Genomic DNA, 21,115 nt, shown 5'->3' with positions numbered 1-21,115 from the left:
AAAACTATGCAAAAAAGTTGGAGCAGCGGGTAACCCAGAAAGATTGGTGATCTAATCAGTATCATCAGTCAATGAGGTCACCAGTAATCTGGTCAGTAAATCCTGCTATAGTGACATCCAAGCTTCAGATTCAGATTAGCCTACCTTGACTCAGATCCAACATTACAGTACTTGCTGAGGTCATTTTTTCAAATGACTTTTTTGAATTATTTGAATTATTTTCTCTTGCCAAACAATAACTTCTTAAAGCTGTATGCACTAAGTGGTGAGATAATATGCTTCTTTGCAACTACATGAAGATATTTTATTCAAATGGGTGCAAAGAACCTCTGAAAATACAACCACAGCTGATCTTAATAATTAAATAAAGCATGCAGATAAGTCAAATGAACCAAAACTAGCCAAAGTATAAAATTTGTGCTTTGACAGTGTATTTGCCTCCTATCTGAGAGGTTTCATCAGCCCAAACTCAAGATTTCTGATCAGAACTGATGCATCTAAGATGAGTACTGAACATCTTCAGGACCGCACAACTAGTCCACTGGATTTTTCTCTGCATTTCTCCTTGCTGCGCATCTCTCAAATCTCTCCCCATGTGGGCTCCTTTACAGAGTTTGTGCTAATAAATATCTCTGCCCAAAGTTACCTTCAAAGTCAGGCCCTCTAAAGTAGGCCAGTCTGTTTAAAACAGGTCAGGACACAGGTGTGTGTGTGTGTGTGTGTGTGTGTACACTGCATCAATTACTGTAAGTGTTTCTTATAGGTTCAACAGTGACCCCTACTGGCATTTAAGTAGCACTGCTGGACTAACATAAGGAATTTTATGTATAAAAATTGATCAGTTTTAAATTATAATCTAATGATAAGACATGTTTCCAATATTGAAGATGTAAGCTGGTCTGATGTTTGTATGATGCATACAAGGGTGACCAGCTCCAGCTTCTGAATGGTAATAGTGAGCTGAGATTATTCTACTCTCCACTGCACTCACCTTCATGCTACAGGCCAGCTCCATCAGTTTCTTTGCATTTTCCTCAGAGCGGTACCTCTTTGGAACTGGAACACGAAAGAATTTGAGTGCACCCTCAAAGTCTGTCTGGATTAGATCGTCTTTAGATGTCTGAGCAAAAAAGAACACAAAGATAAATAAGGGACACATTTATCCAAGCCAGAGGAGCATGTTGGTCAGAGAATTATTTTCTTTTTTCTAATCTGACATAGCACAATGATTAAGATTTGTTAAAAAAAACTAGAATCATAAACAAAAACACATAACATAATAATTGCTACAAAGACATTTTTTCTCGGACTGAACTCTAGCTTTGAGGCCAAACCCATCTTCAATAAAAACATGTGCCCTGTTTTCAGCACACAACAGTGTGGTGACACTGTGCATGTATCTGCATCTGCTCACATGCGCTGACATGTAAAATCACTCCAAGGTTTGACTTTCTACTGGCACATACTGTGTGTCTCTGTTTCTACTCTGCTCTGGTTGTCAGTGTTAGTGTTAGTGTCAGTGCATGTGTTTGTGTGCATTCATTTTTGTATGGGCCAGCTTACCTTCAGAAGTGCCAAGGCTACATTGAAGATCACACTGATGCCCTAAGAATAAAGAAAAGGTTTTACATTCAGGCTGTATTAAATAATGGAGTTATTGTAGATTCAAACAGATTAATAAAAACATTTGCTGTGTAACTGACTTTAAGACTTATTTTGCCAGCGATGGACACACAATCCTCAATAATGACAGAGACATTTTTGCAAATTCATTAAAAATAAAAAGAGAAATATCTAAACTGCATGAATTATCAGACCAATTATTTTAGTGCAGTGGTTGTTGCTAATGGTACGGCTTTACCAGCTTTGCATATTTTGTTACTTTGTTATTTTGCTCCTTGCAGATTATCTGTTAGTGCTGTCAGATTTTATGGAGGAACTTTATATCTCTCCAGAGACACTCCAGTTGTCTTGGCCTCCACCATCGTGCTGAAAGGTCAATCTTCACCTCAGTCTGAGGTTTGTGTGTGATTTGCAGCAGGTTTTCCCCTCTGTATTTGAGCCTGTCACTCATTTCCTAAATCTTGAACAGTCTCCCAGTTCCTGCTGCTGTGACTCATTAAAGCATTATGTATCACCATAGATAGCAATGGCTTTATTCAAGTGATTTATGGAATGTGGTTTGCACTTGATGAAGAGCTTGACATTCAGGCCAAAAAACAACTTTTGGCTCATCAGAAAAGACATTATTTTCCCAAGTGCTTCAAGTGGATGAACTTTTTATAGTGTTTGGCCTGTCAGGGAGCTCTTGGAAAGTCTTTACTGTTCCAAGCTTCTCTCACTTCAGACTATATTATTTGCAGCTTTCAGTGCTTAAATTTTCTATGGTAAACAAATCACACAGATAATCTAAAGAAACAGGATGTGTCTGAGCTAAGCTTGGAGTGTCTTTTAGATACTTTTGTATTTCAGTTTCATTACTTTTGTGTCATTTTTTTCATGTCTAAAAAAAGGGTCAGTATTGTGTGTGAATATAGCAAAAATAAAAGAAGTGAATTGGTTGAAATTAGAAATGAAATCTTTACACAATAAAATGTGCAAGTAAGAAAAAAGTATGTGGATTGAAGCCAGTAAAATAGTGTTGTATCTGTGTGTTTGTCTTTTATTACTAACCTCACACAGTAGCAAGTCAATGATATGGAAGACCATGTAAAGAGGGAACTTGGCTGTGAAGAGAGTGAGGAACCACTGAGAGGCATACATATGAGCCTCCAGGCCCACGTTCAGGAAATGGTTGTAAAGGTCTGGTATATATTCCTGTTAAAGACAGAAAGAAAGACAGTGACACAGGAAGAGGTGGAGAAGAAGAGATAAAGAGACAGGAGGAAGAGAAGTAGAAGGAATAATGTGGAGAAAAAGAAAAAAGTGAGGGGTAAATGAAAAGAAAGGAAAACAAGTTTAACACAGAAAGAAGGAAAGCAACCACTGTTATAGCATGAAATCAGAAAAATAACTTTTTATCTACAAATGAAACACACACCTGCATGAGTCTCTCAAGTTGGAAGAACTTGCAGTGCAGATCTTCAAAGTTCTGCTTGAAAAGGTCCCTGAGCCCGTAATCAAACATGATCTTGACCAGCACACTGAAAGCTTGCTCCTCTGGCATCTGAAGGAGAAGAACAAGAGATTTAGTCATAAGTAACATTTACATCACAAGTTCTTCAGTCAAATATTTTCATAAATAATTATATATGAAATAATATCACAAACTTTAACTCAACTTTGCTTTATTTATATAGAACTTCAGGCACAATACAGTTGATCCAAAGTGTTTTACAATACACACAGAGGAGAACAGAACAAATTTTAGACTTCAAGGTTTTCTCTATAAATAAATAAACTGAGTTCACTTGTTAAATAATTCCTTAAGATTCCTCTGCACACGGCATCAGTAGTCTGTAAACTTCTTAGAGGACATAGACACGATTTGTCCACTAGGTGGCAGTGTTGACACGTCCCTGGACTGCAGGGGAGCTTAAATGCAAACCACTTCAGAGTGGAACATGAACAAATTCTACATTATTTATACATAGAAAATGTCAGTGTCCCTCAGATATGAAGTTCCATCTAAAATCTTTCTGTTCTGGGCTGAGAGCATCATACCTATTGTCTCCTAAACTGAATATACATGAAAAGCTCAAAGACATTAAAAATAAGCCAGGCAAATTTTCTAGCATTGCAGAATGTCAAAAAGACACAGATGTCAAATGAAAACAAAGCAGCCCCTCTCTGCTCTTGAAATTGTTTGAAAAGCTCTGGTTTTTACTGGACCCTGCTGATAAGTGAACTCACGTGCAGCAGCAGCACAGCAGCCAAGAAGGATTGTCCCTGGCAGTAGCCAATCTCCTCATCGTAAACAGAGTAAGCCTGAAGGAGAAGACGAGGACAGACACGCAGACGGTAAATAAGTTATACAGTTAATTTAAAAACTGTTGAGGGAAATAAAATGATGATAAAATAATTAAGATTTCCAAATATTACTGTCTCCTCACAACTGTAATTAGTGTAATTCAAAGCAAGATTTATGAGCACACTTTACACTGTATTTATGATATCAACACAGCCAAAAGACGCAATATAATGTGAAAACAGGGACAAAGTTGGCAAAACATCCTAGAGCTAAAACATCAGTAAATAATGAACATGTATTTGACAAACAGTGAGAAAAATGTGTATATGGCTCAAGCTCCACTTCATGCATAACGTAGCTACTGTCTACCCACCATCATATCAGTCAAATAAAACTTATATAAACATTTATTTTTTGAACCAAGAGCAGAGTTGTTTGGCCACAGGGCACTTGAATTATGTTGTTCAAGCTGCTGAGGCTCATTTCTGGTAATGTTATGCCCTTTTTAGAAACCTTAAGTTGGTCTTCAAACACACATGACTTTATTGTGAAGAGCCCAGTTACTTGTATTATAATAACAGTCAAGGAAGATGTAGATAAGGGGAGGAAATGGAGTAAGGGATGGAAAAAAGTAAATGTGACCATGAGTAGAGACTGAACAGAGAGGAAGAGAAAAGGACAAAAAGAGGGAAAGGAAAGGGTTGGAAAGAGATGTCATTATAAAGGAAATGGAGTAAATATGAGAGGGGAGAGGAAGGGAGAGAATTTGGAAAAGGGCTGTAGTGGCCTACTGAGCTACAAACACAAATAATGAGTACAAGTCAAACAGACAAAGTGTGGATCAATCCACACACAGAGGTAAGGGAGGGCCCACTGAATTATTCAAACACACCTGAGGAGGTGCTTGTCTGAGAAGAGATGGATGCCCTCACCTGAGTTATACATAATGAATGAAATTAAAATGAAAGAAAAAAAAACAAGCTGTGAGCACACCTCACAGCCAGGCTGATTGTGTGGGATTACAGAACTATAGGATAGAATGTATGCATGTCTCAACTGCATTTTCATGAGAAACAGAGCAAATGATCAATAAGTATTCCTTGCAGGGTTTGTGTATACTGTATGTGTGTGTGTGTGTGTGTGCTGGTGTATGAGAGTCAGCTATGCAACAGGACTGATTACAGTAGATTCTAGTGTGTGTGTGTGTGTGTTTGTGTGTGTGTTCAATTACAGACTTGTTTTGCCTTTCTAGACAGGCGGTGACAGTTATGAACTCGCTGAACCACCCAGAAACAGAGTGGCTGTTGAGTTAATTAATGAACAGTTCATATAAGTCTCACCGACTTTCACTACTGCTCTACAAACTTTATTATCAGACCTAACGTAAAGCAAATCACTTACATGGTAATTACACTGTATTATAGGGAAACGTGATTCAATTTCACATGCAGATTGCTATTATTTCCAAGTGGTTCTTGGAAATGACCAATGACCACCACTGCTACCAACTGTGTATGTCTCCCCAGCGTAACTGAAGGAGGATTTCTTTACTACAGTATCATCCTCAGCAATCATGAGATTATAAACACATGTCAGGGCCACACTGTCTACAATGAATCCATCCCACCTTGCAGATCTTGTAGAGGGAGTCTTGTCCATCTCCTCCAGTGTCTTTGAAGTAGTCATGAGCTGGGAATGTCCTGTTAATGTCTCTGGTGATGGCACTGTCCTGAGGGGACTCCTAACAGTGAGACAAAAGGAGGGAAAACGGAGAAAAAGGTCAAGGTCAAAAAAGTGACATGAGTGTGACACAGACAGGGAGATTAAGTCACTTGGGAATCCACAGGATGTTTTCTTTAGACAACTACTTGGAAAGAAAAATTCCATCGAGATCCAGCAGTGGTCAGTGTTCTTCAGTATGTTGTGGCCCCACACATTGCTGAGATTTACAGGATGGGGTGAATTCTTGGTGGCACAGAGTGTTCTCTTCCACAGCACAGCACAGACTGTATACACCATCCTGCCTCTTTTTTTGTCTGTCCATTTCATTTAAGTTCTCATTTTAGTCCATTTTAGAACGTTACACATAATTCTCATGTTGCCAAAGCTTAGTTAACTACCAGTAACAATGGGTGGTAACAATAATGCAACTCTGACAAACAGTAAATAATTACAGTAAAGGAAAACAGATCGAACAGATCATGTACCGCAGAACACAGAGACATTCATATTATGTATCATCTTGATTCAATCTATAATTGTTATGTGGAGTAAATAACACACTGACAATTTTGCTATTACCAGTAGTGGGACTTACCAGTTATCATACAATTTACTTGTGACATATTGCACATCACTCTTCACACTCGGTACTGAGAAAATCCCTCACCTTACTTCAGAGTGATATCAAGAAGCAGGCCATTTATTAGAAAATTAACCCAACAGACTGCATAACACCAAACTGATAAGAGGCTGTTTGGTTATCATCGATGCATCTTTACCATCAACAATCTGAACTGTCGTGGAGTGAATCAATTCTATATCTTTTTTCCTGTGAGGTAGAATAGGTGTGTGACTAAGACAGATATATTGAGATATTGATATATTTAAGAGTGGACATAAGCGGTCAACCAATCAACTGACAGATCAACACTGCCATCCCAAGAGCTAAAAATAAAAAAACTAGAATTCCTCGTGGTTGTATGCCTTCGCCAATCAGACTAGTTTCAGATTACATCCCCTGTTTATCCCGAGTCAAATAAAATATTAACTATTTTCGTGAAATTTTGTCATAATTGCTGTGTGAAGTCTTAAGTAATGACTAAAAAGTGTTTTGTGAGGTCACACTGACCTTTGACCACCAAAATCTAATCAGTATGTCCTTGAGTCCAGATTAATGTTTGCATCAAATCTGAATAAGTTCTGTCAAGGTGTTATTGAGATATCGTGTCCACCAGAATGGCATGGACAGACGGACAACCCAAAAACAATACATCTCCGACTCTGGCCGTCGCTGTTGCCGGTGCGGAGGTATAATAAAAATGAGGACAGATGATACTCAGGTTCAGGGTATACTGGTAGAAGTACAGAGGCGTGACTACAACCCAAAGTACATACACAAGCACACAGTTCATACACAAGCCTTGAGCAACATATTTCTCTGGGATATCCCTCCACTGCAATGACAGAACAGCACACAGTTGAAATACACATACATACACACACACACACACACACACACACACACACACACACACACACACACACACACACACACACACACACAGACAGATCAGTAAATACTCCAAACTAGCTTTGCTTTTCAAAGATTAATCACACGTCATGTCATTATTGATGATCAGTGTATTTGGAACAAACAGCCTCTAAATAAGTAATGTTACTCTAAGACACCGTAGCCATTACTTGACAAATCAAATACACATTTAAAGATGGCTCTTACACACTTACTGAGCACCCAATTAAGAACACCCCAATAATGTGGCAGCAGCAGTGCAGTGCATTAAATCATGCAGTTTCAGGTCAGGAGCTTTAGTTAATGTTCACATCAAACATCAGAATGGGGAAAAAATGTGATCTCATTGACTTTGACTGTGGCATGATTATTGGTTTGAGTATTTCTGAAACCGCTGATCTGCTGGGATTTTCACACATGACAGTCTCTAGAGTTTTTACTCAGAGTTGTGCGAAAAACCAAAAACACCCAGTGAGCAGCAGTTCTGTAGATGGAAACGACTTGTTGATGAGAGAGGTCAGATGAGAATGGCCAGACTGGTTGGAGCTGACAGGAAAGCTACAGTAACTCAGATAACCACTCTTTACAACTGGGGCAAAACCCATAGTGCCAACATTTATAGCCTGGTGCTGGGACCGTGCTCTCACACCATCAGTGGATAATGAGACAGTCAGCAGGAGCAAAGAGGGGCTGCCATTCAGTTAGCTGTACATTGTAATAATGCTTTACCAGATTCATGTTAAATTATCAAATTAATGTGATACTCCATTTATCCATCTGGAAAATGTTTCCACTGCACAGTGGGAAGTCAGAAAGCACTCCTAGAGTCTTTCAGCATCCAGCACCTTGCTCAAAGGCACTTTGGTAGGAATGAAGCTTAACATTAAAATTCCTACTTGGAATACCATCCTGCAACCCCACAGTGAACAGCAGGTGTGTATTTCAAATCTCTCTTGTTCACTTTGTAGCTAATTATACCTCCTTGGTCTCCTTTTCCCAAGGTTTCTGTTCCAGCTTCCACAGAGGAAGAGAGTGAAACAAAAATAATGCAAGTATGAGAAGAAATGCAGGAAGAAAGGAATACTAAAACAAAGCGAGCTAATGGGGATCAGAGACCAACAACAGTGGTCTTTTTTTAAGTCCATTCCACAACTTCTACCACACCCAGTCATAGTCATAGTTACTGCATGTCTCTGTGTGTGTGTAAGTACAGCCAGCATGACTAGATGCTTCAGGAAGTTTGAGTAATGTTGATTGTTAGAGTGATTTTGGTCAGAGTAGGGTCTGTTCCTGGGCCTTCCTGGGTTGGTCTTTAATATTCATGGTATTTCACCTTTCAATATAACATGTAATAAAATCACATCCAGTGATCTGAGATCAGTCAGGTTTAATTATATTTTTAAAAACACCTAAATCTGTCCTCTTTCTTCTTCTTAGCATTTCTGACACAGACTGTGCACAATTCTAAAATTACACTGTAATTTCACTTCTACCACTGTCTGCACAATTTTTCTTGAATACTCTGTCCCTTCTAGATGGCTGCATCACATTTTGCCAAATAGACATGGAAAGGCTTCACCATAAAGCGCATCAGTAAAGTTCAACCAGGTTGAACTTTAGCCAGAAGGCCATTTAAAAAGGTGCACACAGCCACTCCAGAAATCTGTTCATTCACAGTAAAACCCATTGGTATTGATGCATTTTAGAGCACAGGGGTGGAGTTATTGCATCCAATGTGAAGGGCCCATTACACTGTGCTACAGTCTCTCAGTGAATGATAAGGATCCATGTTTATACAAGCACCACTTAGCCATACTTATCTGAAGTGCTGAGAGCATGTACAAAGACCTCTGACATAATGGCCAATTAGCTTCCACTATGTCTGTCTGTCTGTTCAGTTAAAGAGAGGTTTGGAATGAGCATAGCGTGAGTATGGAGAGAAAACAAACCCAGTATCTCATGGTAGAGGACGGAAGCGTGAGAATTAAAGTGATAAAGAGAAAGACACAAAGAGAGAAGAGAGGAATAAGAGAATTCTAAGAGAAGTGTATGTCTGTGTAACTGTATAAAGACAGTGAAGGACAAAAGTGATAAAATGAAGAACATCAATGCCACATGCACATTTCTGTGGTAAGTAATGAGCTAGAGTCAGGAGATGCTTAGCCTAGCTTAGCATAAAATCTAAAAAAAAAAAAGATAAATTGTGGTTTTATAGCTGCTGCTCTTCATGAGGAAAAATGATAGTAAGAGAGCTTTAGAGGTGCTGGTGGATGCATCTTTTTTTGGGCAGACAGGAATAGCTGCTTCCTCCTTCTTCCAGCTTTAATGCTAAGCTCACAGGAGGAAAGCAAATCAAACCAAAATGCCAAACAATTCCTGTAATTGTTAAATGTGTTACTTCTGGCAAGACTTCAAGAAGGCCAATAACATGACACAGGTGCAGTGTCCAACCAAAACAACACATTATTAAAAAGATATTCAACCAAAATATTTCTACAACAGAAAGTTGCACAAACTTGTTTCATGACATGTTTGGAATGTGCAGTAGGTTAAAGTTAAAAATGTAATAAAGATGTTCATAATACCATATGAGACTTAATGCTGGAATGAAGATGTTTTATTTCCAAACCATGGATTTCAAATGCTCAGACACCCCAGTCTCACCCTCTTTCAAATGTTCCCTTTACTCTCATTCAACAGCAAATAAAGTGGCAGCGATGGCAGCCAGAGCTACTCATGCTCCTCACTCAGTTTCTGTTAATGTCAACTGTCTGTAACGAATAACTGGCAGAGAAGTACTGTGGGGAAATCAAAGAGCATCTATGAACTTATTTGCGGTCAAAAGGCAAAACATGTTCTTCTAACAGACCTACAATAAAAACACTTGACTGGCGTAGGCCAAAAATGGCAGAGCTACAGTGTATGTGTATGTGTGTGTGTGTGTGTGCGTGTGTGTGTGTGTGTGTGTTTGTGCTGTGTGTGGGTCTAAAGCTAGGAATAAAGTACAAGAGTAGGGCTTCCGTGGGAAGGCTGAGTAGCTAGCCCTCTATTGTTTATGTCCCTGATTTTCTCTGACTCAACACAATAGCTGACATGTCATTCTGTTATTCTTTCTCTGCTCCTAAAGGACCCTGCTGAGATGCCAAGAGAACACAGGGTGATATTTATCAGGCTTGATACAAACCTCGCTCCCCTACCCAAATAACCCTGAGTGCTACACTTTAGTTCACAAATGATTTGACAGTAACTTTGATGCTGTGTGAATTATTAGTAGAGCTTTGACAGATGCTTTCATCACAAATACAGAAGTAGACACATGAAATTTTGAATTCAAATGCTGTTGAGTTAAATCAGTGATTCCTTCTGTCTTTCTTTTCTAATAATTTGTAATCGACCAATGCTCAAGCTACTCGTAGCACAGTTTCCTCACCTTAGAGTCGTCCATCATTAAATGTTAATCGTCTGTCTCATGCCCTACTTTCTGTGGCATTTGTGCACTGGTATACTGCTTCAGCACAGGGAGAAGAGGCAAAATATGAATCTGATCAGAACAGAAATGACAGACAAGGGAAGAAGTAATATAAATCATGATGACAACACCAAATACTACTTACACTGCCAAAACTACAATGGCCTGCATTTTCTACTGGTATTATTCGCCAATGGAGTCCACTAACATTTCCCACTGCAGCTTTGCCAGCATGAAAATTAAGCAGAACGACTGCTTGGACAAATATGGTGCTGCTGTATTACAGCCCATTTACAGCATGTTAACACAGCAACAATTTATTTTTATCTGTAACAATCAACATAAAGCATTTACGATTTGGCAAATGAGGGAAAAGTGTGTGAATGTTTTGCAGAATGTGAAAAAAAAGAGCTATTACTTTTCTTATCAACTGCACTACTTGATCTTTGGCCAGTAGCCTTCCAACTCACTAAATATAACTGTGCTAAAGGGTCTACTGACTGTTTGATATTTGTCACAAATAACACTGTGTGTTAATGTACTTTATTGGCATTTACTCATGACATTTAACCTGTGGAAAGGTAGAAAACTGACAGCAAACTCCTTCTCTTGCTTTCTATCTCTCCTTCAAACACACACACATACACACACACACATTTTATTTTGAACGACCTTGCCCTGACTCTGTAATTAGTACACGGAGCTTTGAATACACTGAGATAACATTACATTTATTTGCTTGGTACAGATACACGACATGTACAGGTTTGTCACCTATAAAGCATCATCTAATAAAAAGTGTCTTATTGGTCACAGAGACTCACTTTCAATGAAAGCAAAACTAAACATATTTGACCATTTACAATATCCCAACATTCTCAATGTGTAAAAGCAGCCATCTTCCAAAAACCTACAAATTCAACACCCTTGACGTATGAAATATGACATTATCTAAGATGGTAATGGCTTCATTTTCTCAATCAGAAACTTACAAAGGCCCTATTGTTAACTGTGAGCAATTTTCAGCATTCAGTGTGGGTAGAATCATAATTCCTGGATGTTTTGGAAAGTTTCCAGACCAAGGTTTAGTTACAGTGGTCAGTCTCATCTTAATGTGGTAATAATCTGTTACTCACAATGGCTGGGTCATGAGTCAACCATTATTAGGGTTCGGTGTGGTCTATTCTGAGCATTATAAAAACACAAAGAAGAAAATCAAATACAGATTAAAAGACAGATAAGAAAATACCACTGCGTGGGAATGTGTGTATGTGTGTTAAAGTGCACTATTAGAGTGAGGTTGTATGAAACAATAGCCAACCTGTGCTGAGATGGTGTAAAACACGTTTGTTGTTCATTACAAAACATTTTTTTTCAACTCAGAGAACAATATGTTCATGATAAAAATTCTTCTGTTATTTCAAATAAGGCTCCAATTACGCTTATCAATTTCATATGTTTTGTATCTGGAAAAAGATACAAAACACATGAAACACATAAAACTGATAATCCACATACAATTTATACACTTTTGTTCCCAGGATGTGACTTGCTCTCTGCTTGTTCTCAAGACATACACATAACTTTTAAAGGGATTAAAATGAAATAAAATGAAGGATAATATAGATATATATATATTTTTTTTTACACTTTGATACCTAAATATCAATTTAAATCTGCAATCTGCAAATATCAATCTAAATGGCCTTCACGTGTTTCGTTGGTTATCATCACAGAAGGTTGCATTTAACCTGCAAGTGGCTTCCTTGCTGAGCCTGAGTGTTCATACAACCTCTTCTCTCTAATCCTACCCAACATGGCTCTGTACCTCGAGACAGCCACTACCAGAGTGTCGCTCCCTTGAGAACATGAGAGCCAAATGTTTTCCCACAGGAAAAAGGGAATGTGTGTGTGTGTGTGTGTGTGTGTGTGTGTGTGTGTGTGTGTGTGTGTGTATGCTAATGTGAGCAAGTTTTGGCATAATAACTTTGACCTAAATCTCACACATTTTTGTGAAATTGTACCATCGACAGCTGTAGGAATTAACATCTTTTTGTGGAGAACTTCTTACCTCAAATTCAAATTGTTCAATCTTTGAAATTGCAACCGACAGTAGACACACCTTAGTAGAAACTTACTATGTAAAATAAAATGCATCTTCATAAAGACACAACTTCAATGATTTCAATAGGTAAGCATGCTGCTAAACCTACTTAAGAGTCCGCAACATGTATCACATCACAAGAAACTAGACAAAACAAAGTCATTTTACAAAAATAAATTTGTTTGACAATTAGACATTCAATATGCCACTTCTGTACATGCCATTTCTGAACAAAAGAAGGTACAAATAGGAAAGAATACAATGCTTCACAGATGACAGCCAAAATATTTAAAGACAACATGTGAATCTATCTACCACCACTGTACAACATACTCACATACACTCACAAAATACAGTATACTCGAGGGAGGTGAGGTGCAGCTAATAAAGCAATGAAAGGTGATAACTTTGTTAGCACCCTTTGCTAGAACACCTTCAACAGTCTAATTCAGCCAATGGTCCCAACTTAACACACCTGCACACACACTCATACACACCTATGCACACACAAACAAATTCGTGCAAAAAAAAAGAAGAGTTTTGAATATTTGCTTCTGGTTATTTTCAGTTTTACAGAAAACAGGAGCAATAATTACAAATTATGAATTTTTGAAGAATAGGTGAATTAACAGTCACATTTTTAATGACTTTACACCGCAAATGTGGTTTAGGTTATTCTGTACTGAATGTGGAATTAAGTAACAGAGGCTGGCTAATGAACATTTTCATCTCTGCAAATGCATACACTTGCCAGTCTGTGTCATTCTATCTAAAAACAGCTGCATGTCTATAAATTGAGCCCTCCCTAGCTGTTAGAGGAAAATATTTCCCCAACAGTTAATTTTCATTTGTATATCAAGGCAACAACAATGTATCACCGTATACTGGGAAACAGTCGTATTCATGCACACAAGGCATCACTGAGCCAACACAGTGCAGTGGACCCACACAAACTTTGTGTAAAACCCACTTACTAAATATATTAGATATCTAGAAAAAATATCATAATCCAAGAATATCTGTTGAACTTTCTTTGGTAGATTAGATAATGTATATAAAGCTAGAATATCTGCACCTAAAGAAACTGTGAAATGAGTTTCCATAGTTCAAAACAGAAATAATTTTTCACAAGGTTTGAGTTTATGACACAGTATGTACACTTGGCTTCATTTCATCTTACTATTTGATTAGTTTGTATTAAATATTAAGTTAGTGAAAAGTGATCACAACAATACACATGGGAACAAGATGATGGAAACGACACATGTATGCACATAGACGCAAGCGCACTCACACACCCACACATACACAAACACACTCAAACACGCAACTGAAATGTTTTTTGAGGGGTCAGTCCCTCTTCACGGTGTTGCACAGAAGTTAACCTGCTGGCAGAGTCAATGGGCTATTTGTCTGTTCTGTTGTGTTCTGTTGTAACAATACAGCATACACCTAGGTAAGGTAATTATTTGCAAGAATATCTAAATGTGATATTTCTACAATTACCCATTAACAGCTTCTCATTGGATTGTTTATCTCAGCCACTCCGAAAGACACGGGGTAGAGATCACAGTTCATTCACCTACACTTATTTTTACTTATGGGCAAAAACCTTTTAAAAAATTAAAATCAGCCCAATAATGTACCAAAAAAAATATATCCATTCCTGGTCTTGCTTTATCTTGCACACAATTATGAAATAGAATAGAAGTGTAGTTACATAATCCAAATAACAAAGGTGCAATGAAACTGACAAAGATTAAAAAAATTAATTATAAAAGAAATATACATTTGATTTTTGTCAGTTTGTCAGTGTCGTACACCAAAGCTGGGTAGCATCCTATCCTAACAGCGGGCTCAATGTGTGAACCCACAACCTAGTTATAGACATAATGTTTTATCTTGTATGAACAACATCAATAAATTATCTAAAATTCATACTCCATGAACAGATGTCTCAATGGAGAATATGTTCAATCAATGCAAACAAACTCTAAAATGGCACGGTTGCTGGGTCTAGACCTTTCTCATTTCTCTCCATTTCTTTTTCACTTTTAGAATGTAAATAATGAGGGGGTAAGAGCATGTAAAAACAGCTTGCCTCTGGCAGTTCACCTCAGCACTACAGCACAGTAGTCAACTGTTCCATTTGCATTCATTTTCTTTTTTGCATTCAACACATAATTTACTAATAACATGGCAAAAAACGAAGGTGATGCTGTCTCACATACTCAACATACAGCTTTTCAGAGCAATTTTGCTGTTTTGGCAAAAATAAATTAAGACAAGAAAAATAATAGATAAAAAAATGTCATTCAAGCCTCAACACAGTTCACTTGCCCAGAATTTTCAGACACCTTTTTCTCCTCCCTTCCAACTCCTCTCATCTATCATCCCTGTCCACACACAGTATGCTGGGTTTCTTTGCCCATTTTAAAATCCTTTGTGGGCCAACTGGGCCTTTTTATCCTTCGGTGCTTTGCTCTTGACTCCCTTCCTCTGTCTTTGCCAGCTGTGGCGTATGCAGAGAGGACGCCTGTGTAACCTCCAAACGCGACAGAAACAGCAGTGGCTGATCGACGCCTCCTTCCATCTCTTTACAGCACATTTCAGCTTAACAGAGGAGACATTTTACAGCAAAGACATCAGGCATCTTAAAAGTTCAAATGCCAATGTGGCACTAGGGTTTTTCTCTTCGTTTGCACTACACATGACATGTTGTGCCAATGCCTATTTCCCCATGGCCATATCCATACCCCGGCCCTGCACAACCCTTTTCAATAGAGCCAACAAAAGCCTTTTTGGTGTTCCTAACCCCAAAGCCACTGCCACTGCGCTGTAAACAGAAGGAGCAGAGGCGTTTGAGGCCCTTCCTGAAGGCAGAGTTGGAGAGGCTGTAGATGAGACAGTTACAGAAGCTGTTGCTGATGGCCAGCCATGTGGTGAGGAACGAGGCTGCAGGGTGGTGGTAGATCCCTCCGCTCTCCAACAGAAAGTAGAGAATGTAGGGCAACCAGAGGATATAAAACACACTGGTAATGCGGAACAGGACCATTGCATATCGCTTGTCTGGGTATGTTGATGTAGGCTGCTGATACTGTGGTTGGTGGTGTTGGGTCTGTGGTTGAGACACATGGGGTAACTGCCCTTGTTCTGCTGCACTGTTGTCCTTGAGCACAGATCCCACTGTCAATCCTGTGCCCTGCAGTTGTTGGGGTCGGTAACGTGCGTGGCGCTCGCTGATCTCCCTGGTGTGCTGTCGGCAGATCTTGAAGATATTGGCATAGGTAAAGCAGACAGTGAGAGCAGCTGGGGCATAGAGCAGTGCAACAATAAAAGTTGTGAACGCCGGACTTGTCTTCCACTGAAGTGCGCACCACTCCACCACATCGCCGTGGTAACCAGGTTTCCCCCACTCAAGAAAAGATGGGAGGAACACCAGAGCAGAGTACAACCATATTAGAACTATGCAGCAGCGCACTCGACAAGGCGTTACTAGGGACGCGTAAGTCAGAGGTCGTGTGATGGCAATGTAGCGGTCTACACTTACACATGCTAATGACGCCATTGAAACTGACTTCAAAACAGACACCATGTACCCAAACACCTGGCAGGTGAGTTTGGGGTCAAGGCCCTGCAGGTGATGGAGGAGGGACAGGGAGGGGAACAGGCAGCTGACCCCCACCAACAGATCAGCATACGCCATAGTCTGGATGAAAGCACTGGTGGTGTGCTGGCTAAGCAAGGGGGCACAGTGAAACACAAAAATCACCACTAGATTACCAGAAATAATGAGAACAGTGAGGAGCAGTATGATAGAGACTTCAAGGAGGCAGGTGCTGAAAATTTGAGAATAGCCTATCTCAAGCAGGCAGAAGGGAGCAGACGAGTTTGATGGGTCAGCAGAGCTCTGGTTCAGTGGATCCAGGGAGGAATTCATCATCTTGGGCAGGAATACGTGTCTGAGGGGCCCTTCAAGGATACAATGAACCCAAGAACCCACTATTTTGTCAGGTAGCTGGCTGATTCTTAAAGTAGCCGTACGGTTTCAGTCCAAACACAAAGCTCCACGCTGTGGTTCCATGATGAGACTGCTGCCATCTGCCATTTCAAATGCGGGAGGGATGGAAAGGACAGAGAAAGGTGAAGAAGCTCCCTTGTTTTGTCCTCAGTGCAGGCAGTTGTGGTTTTACCCAAAGATATAAAACCATCAGGTAAAAACAGATGTGTTTCTTGTCTTCTTTTTTCCAGTAAAGCAAACTTCCCAGCTGAAGGCACAAAAAGTAAAAAATAGAAAGAAATGTGACTTTGTTTAAAGGAATTCCAGTCCAATCTATGCTTGAAATGCCTCTGTTCCCTATAAAGTCAGAGATGTCTTCAACATCTGCTGCAGCTGCAGAAAGAACAGACTGAAGCTGCCTTTTATCTGTCTATAGTCCAGAGTCACAAACACAGCTTCCAGTGAAAAGACATTATTTTGTAATGCGCTGCGTACATGAATCGAGGGAAGGAGACATTAAGCATGATTTCTGCTTTTAATTCTGCCCTGCAACTCCACCTCAGTCCTGCTTCTTTTTCCTGATTCTTCTCTCCTGCTGCCCCTTTACCCTCTCTTCACCACTCTTCCATGTCCGCTTGCTCTTGTCTCAGTTTCTGTCTGGTCCTTCGCAGTAAGATCACAGCAGGCTGCTGTGAAACGATGAAGGCAGTGACTGATGTTGAAAAGATGTACTCACAACATACAAACACACCTCAGCCGCTATTTCTATCCAGAGGAGAAGCAACTATGTCTGGAGTGGAAATGAGGTAGGCAGGCATACCGATGCTGGGAGAACCCCCCCGTGTTCATTTATCCTCCTTTGCTGTCTCTCTCTCTCTCCTTGCTCCCTCTGCCTCTCTCTCTACAGAAACAGTGGCACTGAGGCCCCTCCCCCTCCCTATGGCTCCAACCAATGATCAACTGCAAGGGCATGAGGCTACCTCCTTCCCCCACACTCTCACTCCTCCCTGTTTTTTTTTTTTTCATCATTACCCCAAGATTCAAAAACAGTTTCACACTGTTAAAATTAGCAACATTCCGTGTTCACTCAGGCCTTATAAAATTGACTTTTGACTGTTCTCTGCAGCCAGAAATTTTGAGCTGTAAGAATCTAGACACAAAATTATTGTATTTGTTAGTCGTTAAACAATAAGTGCAGTTTACAGGAAGTATTCCTATTAATAATCTGATTGTATACCAAGGACACACAGGAGAGGATAGTGGGTCCCCCTACAACTTTGTGCATCCTAGCATGTTCAAACTATTTTACATACAATATGTACTTTAGGTTGTACAGAGCTCTTAGATGTGTGGGTTTAAATTTGCAGAACTTAACTATACTGTGTCAAAAAATACTGCCATTTAGCAAATAGGCTTTATTCTCTAGTGAACAAATCCATTAAGGTGGATGTGTTACATTTTCTCTACTTGCATGTATACTAAGAAAGCCTTAACTGCAGTGTAACTGGCTCTCTGATTTTTTTTTTTATGCTGGCACTGTACTGTACACTAAACCGACCAAAACTCAATGCGATAAATTGATTTTTACAAGTTTAGTCATCTTTATATCTGTAATCTGCTAATAATAAATTGCTGCAACATTAAAGCTTAAGACACTGAGAGACAGATTTAAATACATGAAAGCACAGTGCAAATAATTTAATTTGCGCCCACAGCCTCTGTATAATTTGCAGCTGATTCTCTAACACAGCGAGTAATTATAAAATTAGCAAACTGCATGTAAAGGAGAGCTTGAAGGGCGCATTCAGTTGTGTGACTAAAACTTAGCAGATGATGACTGGAGTATCATGTGGAAATGTCATGATCAAAACTCTTCTAACTATAGCAGGAAAGTCATGATGATAATGTCAACAGTAACAATAAAAATACCATTCATACAATGTGAATGTGTTTGTAAAATAACATTTAAAGTGCACAGTACAATCAAAATCCAAACATTTTCAGGTAGATTTTTTACTTATGTTGGACAATGTTTGCATTTGAATTGTAACTATGTCTATGTATTTGTGCGAGTCCACATGTCCTTCTGTCTATTTAGCCTGAGAGCTCTAAACAGATATGCACCTGCTCCTGATTTTGCATGCATCAGCACACGCAGCACCTCCACTTCATATGAGAGTTGCTTTGAAACACTCAGCTATACCCAGGTAGGCATGACCTCACCAGACATTTTTTAATCTCCCTCCCAGCAATGTCAACAGCCAGCTTTTTACTGCAAGGCACTAAAGGTCTGGTTAGGACTCAGTTGAACAGTTTTTATGTCACTGTCTTAAATTAGCCCTTGCTCTTCTGTGAAGAGCCTACTGAATCTGTGCTAGAATAATTACTGAGTTATTTTTAGATCCTACGATGTGATGATTACATTTAATTACCCAGAATCCTGTACTAAAATTAGAAACTTCAGTGGGTCATAATCACCATCGGATTTAGTGCTGCATGATGTAAATCCTCATCTGCAGAGTTTGTCTCGTGCAGGGCAATTTGGTGTAGCGTGATGGAGACCCAAACATACCCACACAGCCACACATACGCACACACCTTTCCGCAATCCAGACACACTCCCATGCCTTCACGCACCTCCTCTGCCCACCACACGAGGAGCTAAAAATAGATGACAGTACGATGAAAAGGGTTGGAAGAAGAAGAGGAATGGGAAAAAAGGATGAGGAGGGGAGTCAAAGGAAACACAGAGTTCATCACAGACGAGAGGAGGGAGAGGCGGAGGAGAGAGAGAGACATACAAGATAGTAGGAACAAAACAGTAAGAAGAAAAGAGAGCTGTGAAAATGAGGAAGAAGGAAGAGCCTGATGTACTGTCACCTGGTTGCCAAGCTGAGCACAACACAGTCTTGTTAGCTGTCTGACTTATGCTTCCTCACAGGTTGGCAACCTCTCCAGGAGGTATACACACATGTATATGTGTGTGTGTGTGTGTGTGTGTGTGTGTGTGTGTGTATATATATATGGCATATTGTAATGAAAAGATAAAAGGTAATTACTGTTTATATGATTGTGTCAAATAATAATATTGGTTAACATCATGATTTTACTCACATTACTGTAGTTATTCTAATAGCAGAATCCAATTAATTATTAATTATTATTTAATATTGATTGATTAATATTGCCTGTGATTCATCTGTAGAATACTGGCAGATGTTTTTACTTAAAGATTGCCAAAACAGAAATAGATTTTCTTCTGACTGTTTCTGTTAAGCTAAGCTACTCACTATTCAAAGAATAAGATAGTTCACTTGTAGCTGTCATACTAGCTGACTCTCATCTGATTATTACTAATAGCTACCATCCACTACTCACTCAGCTGGTGGGTCATAATCCTGATAATTCTGCCTTGTTTCTATATAAATATAAAAGTAAGCAGTCGCCAGTTGCCAAATTTTGTATCAGCATGATATAACAAAAATATAAAAATAAACGGTCGGCCGATGCCCTATTTTGGGGTTTTCACTTATCACAGAAATGCCTGGAGGGAAAGAAAATTAAAGGAATTTCAAAGAACTGAACAGCTCATACACTGTAATTCATATCTGTGATGATTATCACTGTTTATCTCTGTTTGATGAGCCCAAAGGCAAAAGCAAAGGTGGGACACCTGTTATGTAGTCACAGACAGACACAAACACGTTACTGTAGGAAGATGATACGAAATTCCACGAAAAATGAAGCCTGCTCGAATAAAAAAAAAAAAATCTAAAATTCTTTGATCTGACTGTCTGAACCTTCTGGCATTCACTGTGTATTTTTGATATGGGAAACTGGCTTCAAAGCCGGATAAAGCATATCTGAAAGTATTTTTGCCTTGAAGATGTCTAAGCAGCTACGCACACATAAACCTGTGGGACAGAGAGACAGGCAGGCATACAGTCATACAAAAAAGGAAAGAAGTAGACACACTGGGCCACTAAAACAGCAGGAGAGCAGCGAGAAAAACGCTCGCAGTGAGTGTGACCAAACACAAATGAGCAGAGAGGGACAGGAAGACACACGAGTTGACAGGAGCACAAACAGGTCTAGGTAGAAGTCAGAGAGAGTCAGAGTCAGGCGTACACAAATACAAATGAATATAAAGACAGACAGGCAGACATAGAGGCAGGCAGACAGGTCATTATGTGGGTCAGACAGAGACAGGCAGGCAGACAGGTACTTATGAGTGCTTGTTTTTGCTCTCCACAGGAGGCTGACGCAGCAGGTCTGGGGACCAGGCCTGTGTTTATCTGGTCACTTTGTGTGTATGCTACACACATAAATGTGTACGTGTGTGCTCATGTATACACACCTTAAGAGATTTCTAACATCCT

General features: G+C 39.4%; 2 protein-coding genes across 4 annotated transcripts in view; both read right to left on the bottom strand.

The window, feature by feature from the left end:
* The window catches only part of LOC139611226 (rab GTPase-activating protein 1), a 71,617-nt gene that overhangs the window by 18,155 nt on the left and 32,347 nt on the right, over positions 1 to 21,115 (bottom strand). For all 3 annotated transcript variants that reach the window (XM_071465694.1, XM_071465696.1, XM_071465695.1), the window contains 6 exons: positions 5,538 to 5,651; positions 3,853 to 3,927; positions 3,041 to 3,166; positions 2,674 to 2,817; positions 1,564 to 1,605; positions 992 to 1,120 (listed from right to left, as the gene is read on the bottom strand). In XM_071465694.1, coding sequence (XP_071321795.1) covers positions 992 to 1,120; positions 1,564 to 1,605; positions 2,674 to 2,817; positions 3,041 to 3,166; positions 3,853 to 3,927; positions 5,538 to 5,651 — 630 coding nt within the window. The remainder of the gene's footprint in view (positions 1 to 991; positions 1,121 to 1,563; positions 1,606 to 2,673; positions 2,818 to 3,040; positions 3,167 to 3,852; positions 3,928 to 5,537; positions 5,652 to 21,115) is intronic.
* LOC139611229 (probable G-protein coupled receptor 21) lies at positions 10,114 to 20,615 on the bottom strand. Its single transcript, XM_071465698.1, has one exon. It carries the CDS (start codon positions 16,677 to 16,679, stop codon positions 15,441 to 15,443), a length of 1,239 nt encoding a protein of 412 aa, XP_071321799.1. The 5' UTR covers positions 16,680 to 20,615; the 3' UTR covers positions 10,114 to 15,440.

Source organism: Trachinotus anak, unplaced genomic scaffold (genome assembly GCF_046630095.1).
Source record: "Trachinotus anak isolate AG129_WGS33_773 ecotype Australia unplaced genomic scaffold, CSIRO_AGI_Tana_v1 ptg000028l, whole genome shotgun sequence".
NCBI lineage: Eukaryota > Metazoa > Chordata > Actinopteri > Carangiformes > Carangidae > Trachinotus > Trachinotus anak.
This window is presented reverse-complemented; position numbering and strand designations above follow the sequence as displayed.

Excerpts from the sequence above, each read along its gene's own strand:
- LOC139611229 (XM_071465698.1), bottom strand. The coding sequence starts at position 16,679 with ATGATGAATTCCTCCCTGGATCCACTGAACCAGAGCTCTGCTGACCCA.